This window comes from Palaemon carinicauda, chromosome 5 (genome assembly GCF_036898095.1).
Source record: "Palaemon carinicauda isolate YSFRI2023 chromosome 5, ASM3689809v2, whole genome shotgun sequence".
In the NCBI taxonomy this organism is placed as follows: Eukaryota; Metazoa; Arthropoda; class Malacostraca; order Decapoda; family Palaemonidae; genus Palaemon; species Palaemon carinicauda.
In genome coordinates this window covers 112404230-112419229 of record NC_090729.1, presented here as the reverse complement: position 1 = coordinate 112419229, position 15000 = coordinate 112404230, and the positions used below count along the sequence as shown (strand labels likewise).

General features: G+C 34.3%; 1 protein-coding gene across 1 annotated transcript in view; it reads right to left on the bottom strand.

Annotated features, from left to right (window-relative positions):
- The window catches only part of LOC137641084 (gamma-aminobutyric acid receptor alpha-like), a 73643-nt gene that overhangs the window by 22225 nt on the left and 36418 nt on the right, over positions 1–15000 (bottom strand). The window contains exons 2-3 of the mRNA XM_068373529.1: positions 2903–2986; positions 2068–2145 (exon numbers count right to left, since the gene is read on the bottom strand). Of these exons, the coding sequence (XP_068229630.1) occupies positions 2068–2145; positions 2903–2970 (146 nt within the window). The 5' untranslated portion in view covers positions 2971–2986. The remainder of the gene's footprint in view (positions 1–2067; positions 2146–2902; positions 2987–15000) is intronic.

Below are 15000 nucleotides of genomic sequence, written 5' to 3'. Positions count from 1 at the left end.
CTCCTATATAGACTATAAAAACTTTAACAAAACAAGAGCAAGAGAACTCTAACCCAAGACAGTGGAAGACCATGGTACAGCGGCTATGGCACTATCCAAGAATAGAGAACAATGATTTGATTTTGGAGTGTCCTTCTCATAGAAGAGCTTCTTACCATAGCTAGTCTTCCACCCTTAGCAAGAGGAAAGTAGCCACTGAAAAATTACATTGCAGTAGTTAACCCCTTGAGTGAAGAAGAATTGTTTGGTAATCTCGGTGTTGTTCAGGTGTATGAGGACAGGGGACAATCTGTAAAGAATAGGCAAGACTATTCGGTGTGTTTAGGCATGGGAAAATGAACCGTAACCAGAGAGAGGGATCCAATGTAGCACTGTCTGGCCAGTCAAAGGACTCCATAACTTTCTAGCGGTAGTATCTCAACGGGTGGCAATTGTTTGGTTAAGATTATGGTAAGGTGAGGAGCTTCTGATAGGTGTGACTATCGCGTAGGCCACATTTATGACTTAGTGGACGATCAGTCGTAGAGAATTTATCGATCAGTCGTGAATAAGTCGTCGAAAGGTCGTAAGTCAGTCATGTTGCTTAAGATAAGTACAATAGCTGAAGAACTTTATTCACACTTAAAATCAAGAAAATAATTTTGTGCATTTAAAGCAATCATCAAATATCAACAAAACATGTCGTTTAGTAGGCCTACACACTTTTATTCTGCAAGACACGACATAAAATAAACGGAAAGGTCTTGCACGGAAATATTTTTTTTGTTGAACAGACATACATAAGTCTTTTTGATAGCCATTATATGAAATGTCTGCTTGTTAATGTTTTCAAAACATTTTATTTTAATTGTTCATTACTTCTCATATCGTTTATTCATTTCCGTATTTTTTTCCTCACTGAGCTATTTTCCCTTGTTGGATCCTTTGAGCTCATAGCATCTTGCTTTTCCAACCATGGTTGTAGCTTAGCTAATAATAATAATAATAATAATAATAATAATAATAATAATTTCTTGAGCTATAAGTACAGCTTATTCCATCTATCGGTGGCATTCGGTACTAATCGCCTCTTTCTCTTGCGCAGTTGCAGTCCAGGGAGCTCAATTTATTTCACTTAACATTTAAATGAATATATAATTAAATCCTGTATAAACTGGACATCTATTAAAAATGTGCTTATTCTTTACGTAGCATAACCCAATTATCTTCTATACATAGATTGGTTTAATTACGGTATTCATTCATCAAAACTAATTTATGAGTTTCTTGTGCTGTACTAAACTGTGAACATATGAGACAATAAGAAGACTGGATTATGGGTAGCCTAGCTAAGGCGATCAACGATAAATGGTTTATGCTTATATTAAATAAGCAGAATAACAAATTGTATCACATATATCTGTCAATTTCCATATTAAAACCTATGACAAAATTCCATTAAAACAACGCTCTATGTCTTATATAAAAATCTTTCCATTACAACTCAATCAGTGAAATTAAGGTTGTTTATATAATTAGCCTTTACAAATACATAAAGAGGTGTTAGTTGATTAAATTCATTCATGACTTATTGAAAACGTGAATGCGAAATACTTAAAAGCCGATGTACAATAATGTTAGTATGTCGCTACGCCTCCTTTACTTCTTTTTTAAAAAATACTCATTCTGAATGAACTTTTTAAAACGCTTTAAAGTCAGGTTAATTGCGAAACTTTTCTACATTTCTTGTGACTGATATGCATAAATAGTGATTGAAAATATAAGATCACAGTAAAAGATCATAATTTGGAGTTGTTCAAGACAAAATAAATAAATAGATAAATAAGTTTGGAAAGCTTAGTTGGTTTATGCAGGCATAGTTTTCCGGTCCAACACAATACCGTCACAGATCAATAGTGATTGAAAATATAAAATCAAAGTAAAAGATCATAATTTGGAGTCGTTCAAGACAAAAAAAAAAAAATAAGTTTGGAAAGCTTGGTTGGTTTACGCAGGCATAGTTTTCCGGTCCATCACAATACCGTCACAGACCAATGTAAATTGGACCCTAGAGAAGTGTAAACTTACCGTGAAGGAAAATTCGGGAGGTTTTTGTTTGAATCGGGAAACTCCTTAGGGCGCCTGCTTCTCCGTTCGGCTTTTACCCTGAAGGAGGAGAAAGCCATTAGGATGAACGTGAGGTCGCCAGTACGTAACAAAAGTCAGTGATTGGAACCACGGAGACGAAGGTTAGGTCATGCAAAAGCTTCATTTTTCTTTTATATATATATATATATATATATATATATATATATATATATATATATATATATATATATATATATTTCGCCTGGGGCTCTGATCCCGAGGTCGTTAAGAGAATCCAGACATTAATGTATCAAAAATATATATGGCTTATTTGATATATATATATATATATATATATATATATATATATATATATATATATATATATATATATATATATATGTGTGTGTGTGTGCGTGTGTGTATATATATATATATATATATATATATATATATATATATATATATATATATATATATATATATATATATATTCAAGAAATCATTATATGCACATAACGTAGGAGAGAGAGAGAGAGAGAGAGAGAGAGAGAGAGAGAGAGAGAGAGAGAGAGAGAGAGAGAGAGAGAGACTATATCTACACTTGGTATATCTCACGAAAGCATTATATTTGCATCACGATATCTAATTTCCAATAGTGTGGAAACCCTTGAATGTAGGCCTATACCTTAGGCTGGTAAGTAAATTTTTAGACTCCTCTCTTTGTAATTAGCTCTTAATCATCAGGCGAACGTGTGACGTTTATTTTTTTTTATAGAGAAACAGGTAACTAACACCAACTTACTTCCTGGGTGTCAAAATAGACAGTTCTTACCTGATAATTCCTGATAAGACGTAGACCGACAGCGTGACGGTAGACAAACACCACCACCACTTGACCATCGCTGTGACCTCGTCTCTGGCAAGAAGAAAAAGAAGATGATGATGATGAAGGAGAAGAAGAAGATAATGATGAAGGAGAAGAAGAAGATAATGATGAAGGAGAAGAAGAAGATAATGATGAAGGAGAAGAAGAAGATGATGATGAAGGAGAAGAAGGAGGAGCAGAAGAAGAAGAAGAAGCAGAAGAAGAAGAAGGAGAAGTAGAAGAAGAAGCAGAAGATGAAGAGCATTTTCGTAAATTTCGTGACACTTTGGTTAGCAAACTAAACTAATAAATATAGCCTAGCTCAAAACCTAAAATTTGAGTCTAACAAGCAAAGACAATAATGAGAAAATCATGCAGATAACATAGGTTGAAGTATGAAAAGACAAAATGAAAAATGCAGATAGTCCATAGATTTGAATTTTAAATAATCCAATATTTGGGTCTGTATTGAGTCTCCATTTAGTTATTTCATTTTAGAAAGTAACACAAAAGTTAAAGGATGCCGAAAGGTAATCCATACAGCTGAAGTTGAAGTTTGTATTATTTTGAAAGTCCTGCATGAGCTATTGGGGAAAATACACACATGATGTGTGTGACCTATAAAAAGAAGAAAATACCGATCATATATTTTCTTGCCCAAATTTTCTAAAATTAGGATAGTTAATGAAACAAGACATGAGAGTAGTAGAAGAATTTTTAAAAGTTTAAACTGACCGCAATAGGTTGCCAAAACTGATAATAGCAAAGTGTTATCCCAACTGATTTAAAGGTAGAATGGGATAAGAGTAAAGATTAAGAATTTCATTAATAATATTGTTTATGGTACGGTAAAAGAAGGTTAATTACAGTATTAAGTATTACCTTAGAAGCTTTGCACCTATCTATTATGCCATAGAGTGGCCGCAAACTTATTTTGCACCCGATGTCAATCCCCGAATCCCTTGTCGCTGGCGTATATTTCATAACTGAAACTAATCCAATATATTCCAATCTCAAGCCTAAGCTGCTCTACCTTAACCTAACCTTACCCAGGAGGTAGTGTCTCACTTCATTGATTAGACTTGTCAGTAGCCTTTGGTTTCGGAAGCTGTGAATATCTCAATCAGAAGAGATAACTATGCCAAGGTCAGTATTCGAAAGAAAATTATATTATATTTACTAATATATTTTTTATGAAGAAATCATTAAGTTTTTTGGTGGAGCCATTGTGACAGGGTGTAAAATTTTGAGTTATGACTGAAAAACCACATTTTTAAATGGAAACAAACGTAAGAACATCGCCTAACTTAAGGTTCCCCACCTAACTTAATGTAGGAGCTGTATCCTTACCTACCTACAGGCAGGCTACTTCCCTGAGCAACTTGCTCCTTAGGCCACCATATCCTTAATTTATTCTAAGATTAGGGAATCCCGGTGCTCTTCCATTATGTGACCTACCGAGTTGATTTTATTAAAAAATGTGATCTACCACGCCGTGTCCAGCTTCGCTTGCAAAGAACAAAAAACGTCACTGTTCCCATGTACTGGCAAGCGGTACATAATATCGTATTTCAGACAAAGATAAACAATGTTTCCCCCATGAATAAAATCTATTTGACAAGTAATAGAACAGTTTACGCTTGTCCACTTAACTATATTAACCCCTTTTTGGTATTATTATAGTTTAAACCTGAGAGGATAGTAATTATTTTATTTTATCACCATTTGCAACCATTTGTTTTGATTAAGTTAAGGCTAACAGGACTAGCCTATTTACATAGGTTTATTGCAGGATTTTTAATAAATACAACATTGTAAGTCAGGTTATAAAATAAGTACTTGCATGGGGGGAAGCTCCCCAGATAAGCATTGACCCCTAGTCCTCTAGGTTAGGATAGATGGGTGTGGTTAGGTTAGGTCGTATCCCTATACCTAACATGTTCTGTTTTACACAACCCAAACACCCTGAATTCCCACTGTGCCCCTAATCTAGTTCTCCAAGCAGTTCCTGTCTTTGAAACTACTCATTTTTATAGAATGGTGCAATATTAGTTAGGACATTGAAACTCACATAATTGAATAGATCTTTGCAAATACACAATTTTGAATCCCATACACTACTGGCGGAAACCTCTATTATTGAAGTTAGCGATTTTAATAGAAAAAGTACCCATTTTCCTCCTTTTGTCGTCATCACACATCATAAGAGTCTCCCTCCACCTACTAGTTGAGAAAAACATTGATAGGTGGTGCTTCTTACATAAGTTACTTGTTCGAACAGAACAAAGGGCCCAACGTTTTATATTTTAAACCTCTTCGTTATTTATTTTCAATATTGGAATATGCAATATAATCATAGCTCTTATTTTATGGATCACTTTAATAATAGGTTAGGGTAGAAATGAGTGTTTAATATATTTAGTCTGATCATTGGGAATGGAAGCCAAGTCCATGTTCGAAAAGTTGCAAGAGTGCGAAGCTACAATTCACCCCTTTTTTAAATGTGCATTCACCCCTATAAGTTTGTACAATTGATAATTAACGACGAAATACTAGCCCATGGTGCTAACGTGAGTATCGAAACATAGTCCACTTGCCAGAACATAGGAGCAGTGAGATAATGTTTAGTCGTAAGGAAGTATTTGTAATACAATGAACACTGCTATAAACGACTCCATAGAAAATGAGATAGGAAACTCCCATTTTCTATGTGTCCTGATGGCCTGGCAAACAAAAGCTCCAGTGTTTTAACATTAATATTACTTGGTTTTGATTACGGTAACTGTTACTTTTATTACAATGACTGGTTTTTTATGATGATGACTGGCGAAAACTAAGTTTAAAAAAGTTAATTTAGATATAAACACAATTAGACACGTACACTATATTTTAAGGTGTTTTGAACGTATTTGATGACGATACATAACGCAAAGCCATTGCTTTTCAGTTAGGGTAGTCGACCCACCATTGCTAAAAATTACTGTATAGATTTCCGCCAGGAATCATTATCGTAAACATTCAAAACACTGCAAAATATGCTTAAAACCAGTCTTATTTTCTACAAATCATTTATTGCACCATTCTATAATTTTACCTATACTGTAATGGAAAGTCAGGTTCGTTTAAAACCCTCTACACAAACCCTGTTGGGTTAATATATATTGCAATACTTTAATTACTAGCAAAACTGGAATTCGCTATGAGAATTGGACGAGTGCTGGCGATTTTAACATTTTTTTCTGCTGTATATGTTTAATGGGGCTGGAGCATAATAACTTGCGTATCGGTCGATTAAGATATTTAATCTACGGGTATTTCTCATTCGAACCCCATTGTTTACATCTGAGAGACTGATGGTGAGGTATTGCGAATGCGTTGCTTGCATTCACTTTTGCCAGCTATTCTGTTTTTGTTGCATTCACTTTTACCAGCTATTCTGTATTTTGTAGGACGAAATCATTACTTGGCTGTTTTAACCAATTATGTACGAGCTTCCAAATACATGTATTTATGCACAAGTTTCCAAATTTTGTTCTACAATAGCTATTTTTTTTCCACCCTCCCGTTCAGTTTCAGCTTCACCGCCATCACATAAAGACATCTCTAAGAGGGAAGTACAATCGATTTCAAAATTTAATGTAATTTCATCTATGTTGGCAATTGATTTTGATGAAAATGCTCTCCGTTCAGTGTATAGCTATTGTTGCTCATGGGAAACTGAAAAAAAAAAAAATATTCCCAAAATAATGACAAATGGGGCTTGCGAGCGCAGTTCAATATGTACCGCTTGCTAGAACATAGAAGCAATAATATAATGTTAATTTTGCAAGCGTAGCAAGCCACTGCGGAGCAAAAGTCGGTAGGACGTGAAGTGATTCGTAGATAATTATAATGCTTTAATTTTTAGTCACTTACATGAACAATATATTTTTCCAACTGGTCATCTTGTGTTTATTTTGCATTTCTGACCATTATTATTGCTGCAAATCACTTGTTTTTGGCATTTACCATACCCAAAAAGAAACCCAGTTTCCTACTGAGGTCCCCCATAAATGTCGTTATATAAGGAGGTCCAAAAACTCATAAATGAGAGGTTTGCCCAATAATCATGGTCAGAAATGAATAAAACACAAGATAGCGAGTAGGAAAAATGTATGGTTCAAGTATTGGCTAAAAATTAAAGTATCATATTTACTGACTATTGTGTAGATAAAGGCTATTTAAGGGTTTTGAATGCATCCCTTATCAAAACTGTACATTTACAAAAATTTTACGCATGCACCACCAGTGGAAACTCACAATCCCTCATACCTATCCTTGGATGCTGTGTCAACTTAATTGGGCTTTTCCCCTCACTGCACCTCCCAATCTCCTTTACTTGACTTAGAATGTTGTTGTTTTACTCAACATACACTTAATAATCTTAGTAGCTCTGATAAACTTACCATTACGTAAATTTTTTTTCACACATTTTTAAGGTTATTAGGAAACTATACACGAGTGTTTTATGTGGTTTATTATCTTGACCAGTATTATAGCATTGTCTGTACAGTACGTGATTTATTAACTTTAACACTATTGTAGCATTGTCTGTACAGTACTTGTATTTTCCCGACCACCTGTTTACCGTTAGGAAAACCGGAGAATACAGTAGTTATGCACACTATGCTTGAAAAATTCTTGCCTCAATAACAAACATTTGTATAGTTCATGGCATTTGGAGTCATGTTTGGGGAGGGGGGTTCCAAAGTAGTGAAGCCCTCTGGTGTAGTTAGAACCTGGCAGTCTAGGTTAGGTTAGCTTATGATATATCACAGATGAAAGAAGACTATGATTTTCCTGTTGCATAATGTGAACTGTTGGTTTGGAGTTTTACAATTATTTCCAACTAATTAATAGTTCAATTAGATCTAAAATAGCATATGTAAATGCCGGATGCCATTCACATGTAAAAGGGACTAATTAATTTTTTACTATGGCTTCCCTTTTTCAGACATATGATTGTATTCATCCCAAGACAACAAACATTCTTTCGGCGTGTGTTCCAGTGTTGACGACTGTTTTCAATAACTCATAAAAATAGTAAAAAAAAAATTTTTTGTTATGGCTTTGAGTGTGTTTTCAATATTTCTGATCTTTATTTGACTAAATATTAGTTGAAGTTCCCCTCCCTAACAGATAATTGGGGAAGACCAGAGTGGGAAACATGGGTGTTGGGGTAGGAGATCAGCAAAGCAAGTGACTTTTAAAGATGCGAATTGTGGTTAATCCTGATGGTACTTATGGAACTACACTGTACTAATATTCTTAAAATGGTAGTTCTGAAATTCTCAGATGAGGGGAAACGCAGTTTAATGAGGCACTGAAGTGCAAGCACAAATCGAAACATCATCTTCATCCAATCACCTTTATTACAACGTTTCGGACAATTTGTCCATCATCAGGTTCTGTATGTTTTTAACTTTACAGAACCTGATGATGGACAAATTGTCCGAAACGTTGTAATAAAGGTGATTGGATGAAGATGATGTTTCGATTTGTGCTTGCACTTCAGTTCCTCATTAAACTGTACTAATATTATTTAAGATATAGGTACTAAGGGAACTAAAGTACTTACATTTTCAAATGTTTTCAAAGCAGTACAACATTGTAGGTAAAGTTGAAGGAGCAAAGCTTGTCCAGTCAGGTAAGGACCCAGCATGTTAGGCTTGGTTAATAATGCATCACTGTATTTCACTATTTTCTCTATTGGGTAAAATTTCGTTAGACTTGCACCCAGACATATTTTGCATGAAAAAAAATATTTTTTTCCGTTAGTCTTCGTGTTCCTTATTATGTTTTGATGTTATTACCTTCCGCAAAAGTATTGTTTTCTGATTACCACCACCGGATAGTAGCCTAATGGGGGAATCCCATGAGGGAATCAAGGTTTTAGGTGGGATAAAATGAAAACTAACAATTTACGGAAGATAGTACCAACAAAAACCAACAAAACTAGAAAACTCGCAGAAAAAAATGTTTTTTCATGAAGAAATAAAAGGATGAAACAATACGTACGGACTAACTCAGATATCTCCCACTCACCTTTCTCTGAAGAATTCCGGTTTCTTCTGAGCCGTATTTTCTATTGAACGCAAACTTTTCTATTTTCAACACAGTTCAATTTTAAAAGGGAAATGAATGCAAAAACACTGTCTAACCTCACCTGCCCACCTAACCTAACATAGAAGCCTTGTCCTTATCTACCAGGAGTTGCCCCGTCCTTATACAGTCATAGCCTTAGCTTAGGCTGAGGCTTAGTCTGCAATGACTTACCTTAATAGTTGGAGTTTGAGTACAGTCAGCCCGTACTTTACGCGAGTTTATATTTCGCGATGTCACTTATATGTGACACAGAGAACCGCAATACCTATTAAATAAAAAGTCCAATATTCGCAATAAGAAAATCTCACGGCGCGATGATTTCAAATAGCCCGCGCTCCTTTGCACTTTGCTTGCTTCGCTCCACTTCCCTCTCTCTTCACCCTGCTATTGCTGCATAGGCATTTAATGTGGTAAAAAATTACATCTATATTTGAAATAAACCAGATTTTGATTAAACAGTTGTTTCACATAACTATATCCAATAATAAATCATGTAATATTCACATTTTAGGATCATATTTGTAAATAAAAAGTGAATTATAATCTTTTCCATTGTTTACGTTTATAGTATGCTCTCCAAATCTGCTGATTCAGGCATGCTACCAAAGGATATTTTATATATCCTAAAAGAAAAAATTATTACTTGATATATCATTTTTCAATTAGCATGCAGTACTAATTTCAATATTTTTATTTGAAATACTTCTCTCGTATTTTATTTATTGTCGAGTTGAATTGCACATAGAAATTAAACGGAGTTTCATTCATGTTGCCGATGCACCGTAATTTATAGTTTGTAGCTCTGTGGTGCTTGATTATAAAGCTTAGGAAATTATTTGTTGGGTTATAACAAAACTATATTCTCTATTTTTAGGCACTTTGTAATGTTATTTTCAAAATTTGCATTTACATTTAATTACATGATTTGCACATTCATAGGTTCCCATCAAATTTCGTTTTTGTTTCCTCCAGTTTCGGACACAGCTTTCTCCGATTCCAAACTGAATAGCGGCTATGAATATTGTTTGTTTTCTCACCTTCATTTACAGCTTGTTTAATTTTCAACCCATTGAAGTAGAGGATGGGATAAATATTGTAACTGGGTATTGCAGATGCCAGATTCCCTTCAGTAGTGCGCAAGACACGATGTATCAGGAATTGCGCCATGCTTCAAGATTGCTGAGTAGAATTTCGTACGAAAATGGTTATTGGTCGTCGTGTAATATAAGTACTGTACTCTTATTTAATCGTAAATTGTATACATATTGTACAGAGCAGTTTTACACTAAATGGTTTATTAACTACGCACTGTACACATACTCTACAATAATTTACAATATATAGATGTAGGCTGGGTGTAGGGTGAGTTGTCAAAGTAGTCGAATCATCTGAATGAAAACAGCAAACACTTACATTACAGTTAAGCTGCACTGTAGTGATATTACTATATTGTACATATATTACAGTAATATACAATACAGTATCAGCAAGAGTATTACTAGATAGGAACAACAGTATTTTGTTATAATTGTATGATGATTATGCAATAAAATTATAGTTTCGGTCAGGGCAACGACTACATACTGTACAGTAGTGTTACGTACTATATTGTAGCCTACCATATCCAGTACGTAGTGTGCATATGTGCACATGTACTGTACACTTAGTAATATATTTACAAACTATATATTTTGTGATAGAAACCAGGTAGGCTGTAGGCTACTTATTGTGTAAATTATCTGAGTGTAGGTAATGGCAGCGAGTTGTTATGAGTTATCCCACCCTAGGGCACCAAAGATACGCGAATTTGCGCTTTTCGCTCCTGTCTCTTACTTTACCCTCACGAAGAGTGCGGCATGACTGTAATCCTAATTAGGTGTAAAAACAAGGACGATGGTTTAGCTTCAAAATAGTACTTGTCCACAAAAATAGCATTGTAATTGCTTCTAAGAAAAATGCACCAGGCACGCTACTTAATTTTGTCCTTCTAAATTCACCCTGATACTGCCAGTAATGCCGATCTATCACCTGTACGTAAAATGCAATTATGTACGGCTTGGAACACTTTATTTCTGATGGAAGATCAAACTCTCTTTGTTATTAGTTAATTGTGTAATGGTTTTGTCTGGAGTATGTTCATATCTTCCATTGAGTAGCCATGCCTCTATTAAGAAATATTTAATAGGAAATCAGCCAATGTATCGCACTTTTTAACAAATTTGTTGAAAACCCAATCAGGAGTGATTAAAATATATCTGGATTCTGTTTGACCAATTAGAAGTAAAAATCATAAAAACAGGAGAGAAAAGCATTATAACCTGCTTGAAACAAGTCAGTAGAACACGTCAAAATCTAATAGCCTATAGTAATTCATTAAAAGAAGTTACAGTATTTCCATTAGAGCACTGAGATCAGAGGGTGGAGCTGCTGCACATTTGGGTGAAAATTGTCACAGTGCGCAAGGAGGTGAAGTTAAAAAAAAATTGAAAAAAACATGCTAACTCCCGGGAGCTTTGATTTGTGACAGTATGAATAACAACACATTACTCAGAAAAAATTGGTACTTACTGTAAGTTAATTTTTTTCTCGTATTATGCATTTGCGCGGATATTGTATTGAGAAGAAGTGCTTTGTTTTCATGTGTTGTACCCAAGAGCAATATAAATTGCAACAAAAGCAGTGGGTGGAGTCTAACGAAGTTTAGCCCTCCATTGCCTCGTCCAACTAGCCTGTTTTTTCTCACAGTTGAACACTGACCAAACTCCAGACAAGAATAAGGACATGTCTGAGGCCCTTGTCCTATAGTGTACTAGAAACTACTGCCTTTGTTGTTTTTAATATATATATATATATATATATATATATATATATATATATATATATATATATATATATATATATATATAAATGTCTTAAATTAATGAAATGGTCGTTGACCTTATGTAAGTTGAAATGTCAGACGAATACCAGTGACATCAGACCAGTCACCCCCGGCCCATTCTGAACTTGGTGCACCGAGTTTAGAATTTGGAATCCCGTGGGAATACGACCCGTCAGCGGAACTCCCAACTGCCGGTGAGAATCTGATCGATGTAACCTTTCCTACTTAAACTTGGTGGCCTTTTAGAGCCTCGTTTAAACCCATTGCCTCTCACACCTCATTCCTTGGGTATGTTGCAAGTGTCTGTAACACCATTTTCAAGGAGTATTTTTGTTTCTTTTACGCTTAACTAATTCGGTAGATTATCCATGTCCTGATTGAACCCTTGGACGTTCATTTGTCTTGAAAAGGAGCTGTGTATCAAATTACGTTCAGGATAATAAGTTATTTTGTGTATCAAATTGTGTTCAGGATTATAAGTTATTTTGTGTATCAAATTGTGTTCAGGATTATAAGTTATTTTGTGTATCAAATTACGTTCAGGATTATAAGTTATTTTGTGTATCAAATTACGTTCAGGATTATAAGTTATTTTGTGTATCAAATTGCGTTCAGGATTATAAGTGATTTTGGGTATCAAATTAAGTTCAGGATTATAAGTTATTTTGGGTATCAAATTGCGTTCAGGATTATAAGTTATTGTGGGTATCAAATTGCGTTCAGGATTATAAGTTTTTTTTTTGTACCAAATTACGTTCAGGATTATAAGTTATTTTGTGTATAAAATCACGTTCAGGATTATAAGTTATTTTGTGTATGAAATTGCTTTCAGGATTATAAGTGATTTTGGGTATCAAATTAAGTTCAGGATTATAAGTTATTTTGTGTATCAAATTGCGTTCAGGATTATAAGTTATTGTGGGTATCAAATTGCGTTCAGGATTATAAGTTTTTTTTTGTATCAAATTACGTTCAGGATTATAAGTTATTGTGGGTATCAAATTGCGTTCAGGATTATAAGTTTTCTTTTTTTTGTATCAAATTGCATTCAGGATTTTAAGTTATTATGGGTATCAAATTGCGTTCAGGATTATAAGTTTTTTTTTTTTATCAAATTGCGTTCAGGATTATAAGTTATTTTGGGTATCAAATTGCGTTCAGGATTATAAGTTTTTTTTTTTTTGTATCAAATTGCGTTCAGGATAATAAGTTATTGTGGGTATCAAATTACGTTCAGGATTATAAGTTTTTTTTTTCTTGTATCAAATTGCGTTCAGGATAATAAGTTATTGTGGGTATCAAATTGCGTTCAGGATTATAAGTTTTTTTTTTTTTTGTATCAAATTGCGTTCAGTATAATAAGTTATTGTGGGTATCAAATTGCGTTCAGGATTATAAGTTATTGTGGGTATCAAATTGCGTTCAGGATTATAAGTTTTTTTTTTTTGTATCAAATTGCGTTCAGGATAATAAGTTATTGTGGGTATCAAATTGCGTTCAGGATTATAAGTTATTGTGGGTATCAAATTGCGTTCAGGATTATAAGTTATTGTGCGTATCAAATTGCGTTCAGGACTATAAGTTATTGTGGGTATCAAATTGCGTTCAGGATTACAAGTTATTGTGTGTATCAAATTGCGTTCAGGATTACAAGTTATTGTGGGTATCAAATTGCGTTCAGGATTATAAGTTATTTTGGGTATCAAATTACGTTCAGGATTACAAGTTATTGTGGGTATCAAATTACATTCAGGATTATAAATTATTTTGGGTATCAAATTACGTTCAGGATTATAAGTTATTTTGGGTATCAAATTACGTTCAGGATTATAAGTTATTTTGGGTATCAAATTACGTTCAGGATTATAAATTATTTTGGGTATCAAATTACGTTCAGGATTATAAGTTATTTTGGGTATCAAATTACGTTCAGGATTATAAGTTATTTTGGGTATCAAATTACGTTCAGGATTATAGATATTTTGTAGCTTTGGGTAATTTGAAATAGTCATGATTCGAGTACTCTACTGAGATAATGACCATAAGGTAGAGCTGGCTAAATTCATTCTATCACCGTAGTTTTTTATCCGTAAGATATATGTACTGTACTGTACATATATACCTGTATATATACAAATGCAGCATATATAAAACGTTTTGCAATTTATTTCGATTTTCATCGTGTTTGCTGATAGTAGTTTTTGACTGCTATAGCTAAGAGATGCTGGCTAAGAAATCACTAATGGGTGAATCGAAAACATTAAGTAATAGATGAAGGGCAATTTATTCATTTAATTCATTGGTTATCTCCTGTTTCTGATGATTGAAGTCTAAACTAAAAACAAATAGACTTGATTAGAGTTCATTTCTCTGACATTAGTTTCTGGTAGATCTAACTCTCACAAAGGTAAATGCTGATTAAAAGGATAGTGAATAGAACAGATATCCAAGACTTTTTGAACAGACTGATAAACGATAGTTTTTTCCCCTCAGTCTCGTTCCAAAAACTAGATCTCCATCCAGCGGATGAACCCCTTCGGTTTAGCCTTCTACTTCACACCTGTTCTTGCCTCTTTTCTAACATATTGTTATCTATAGTCAATTTTTTTTAGCGAAGCAGATTTGCACCGACTCGCAGTGGTGCTCTTTTAGCTCGGAAAAGTTTCCTGATCGCTGATTGGTTGGACAAGATAACTCTAACCAATCAGATAGCAGGAAACTTTTCCCAGCTAAAGGGGCACCGCTGCGTGTCGGTGCAAATCTGCCTCATGAAAAAGATTGACTATAGTCTCTCTTAACCTCTACTTTCTAGTGCACCGATCGACCTCCCTGCCCCGAGTACCTGTGGCTTATGGTTCAACTCCCATGAAGTCGATCCAATCCAAGAGGTACTATGTGTTGAAGTCATGAACTCTAAAATCAGTCATATTGATTTTTTATCCGTACATTTAATTCTCTTCCTTTGTATTCCTCTCTAAGACATCTTTTAAAAGAAGTACATCATCACGAACTTCGTTTCCTGACTAAATAGAAGGGTCTT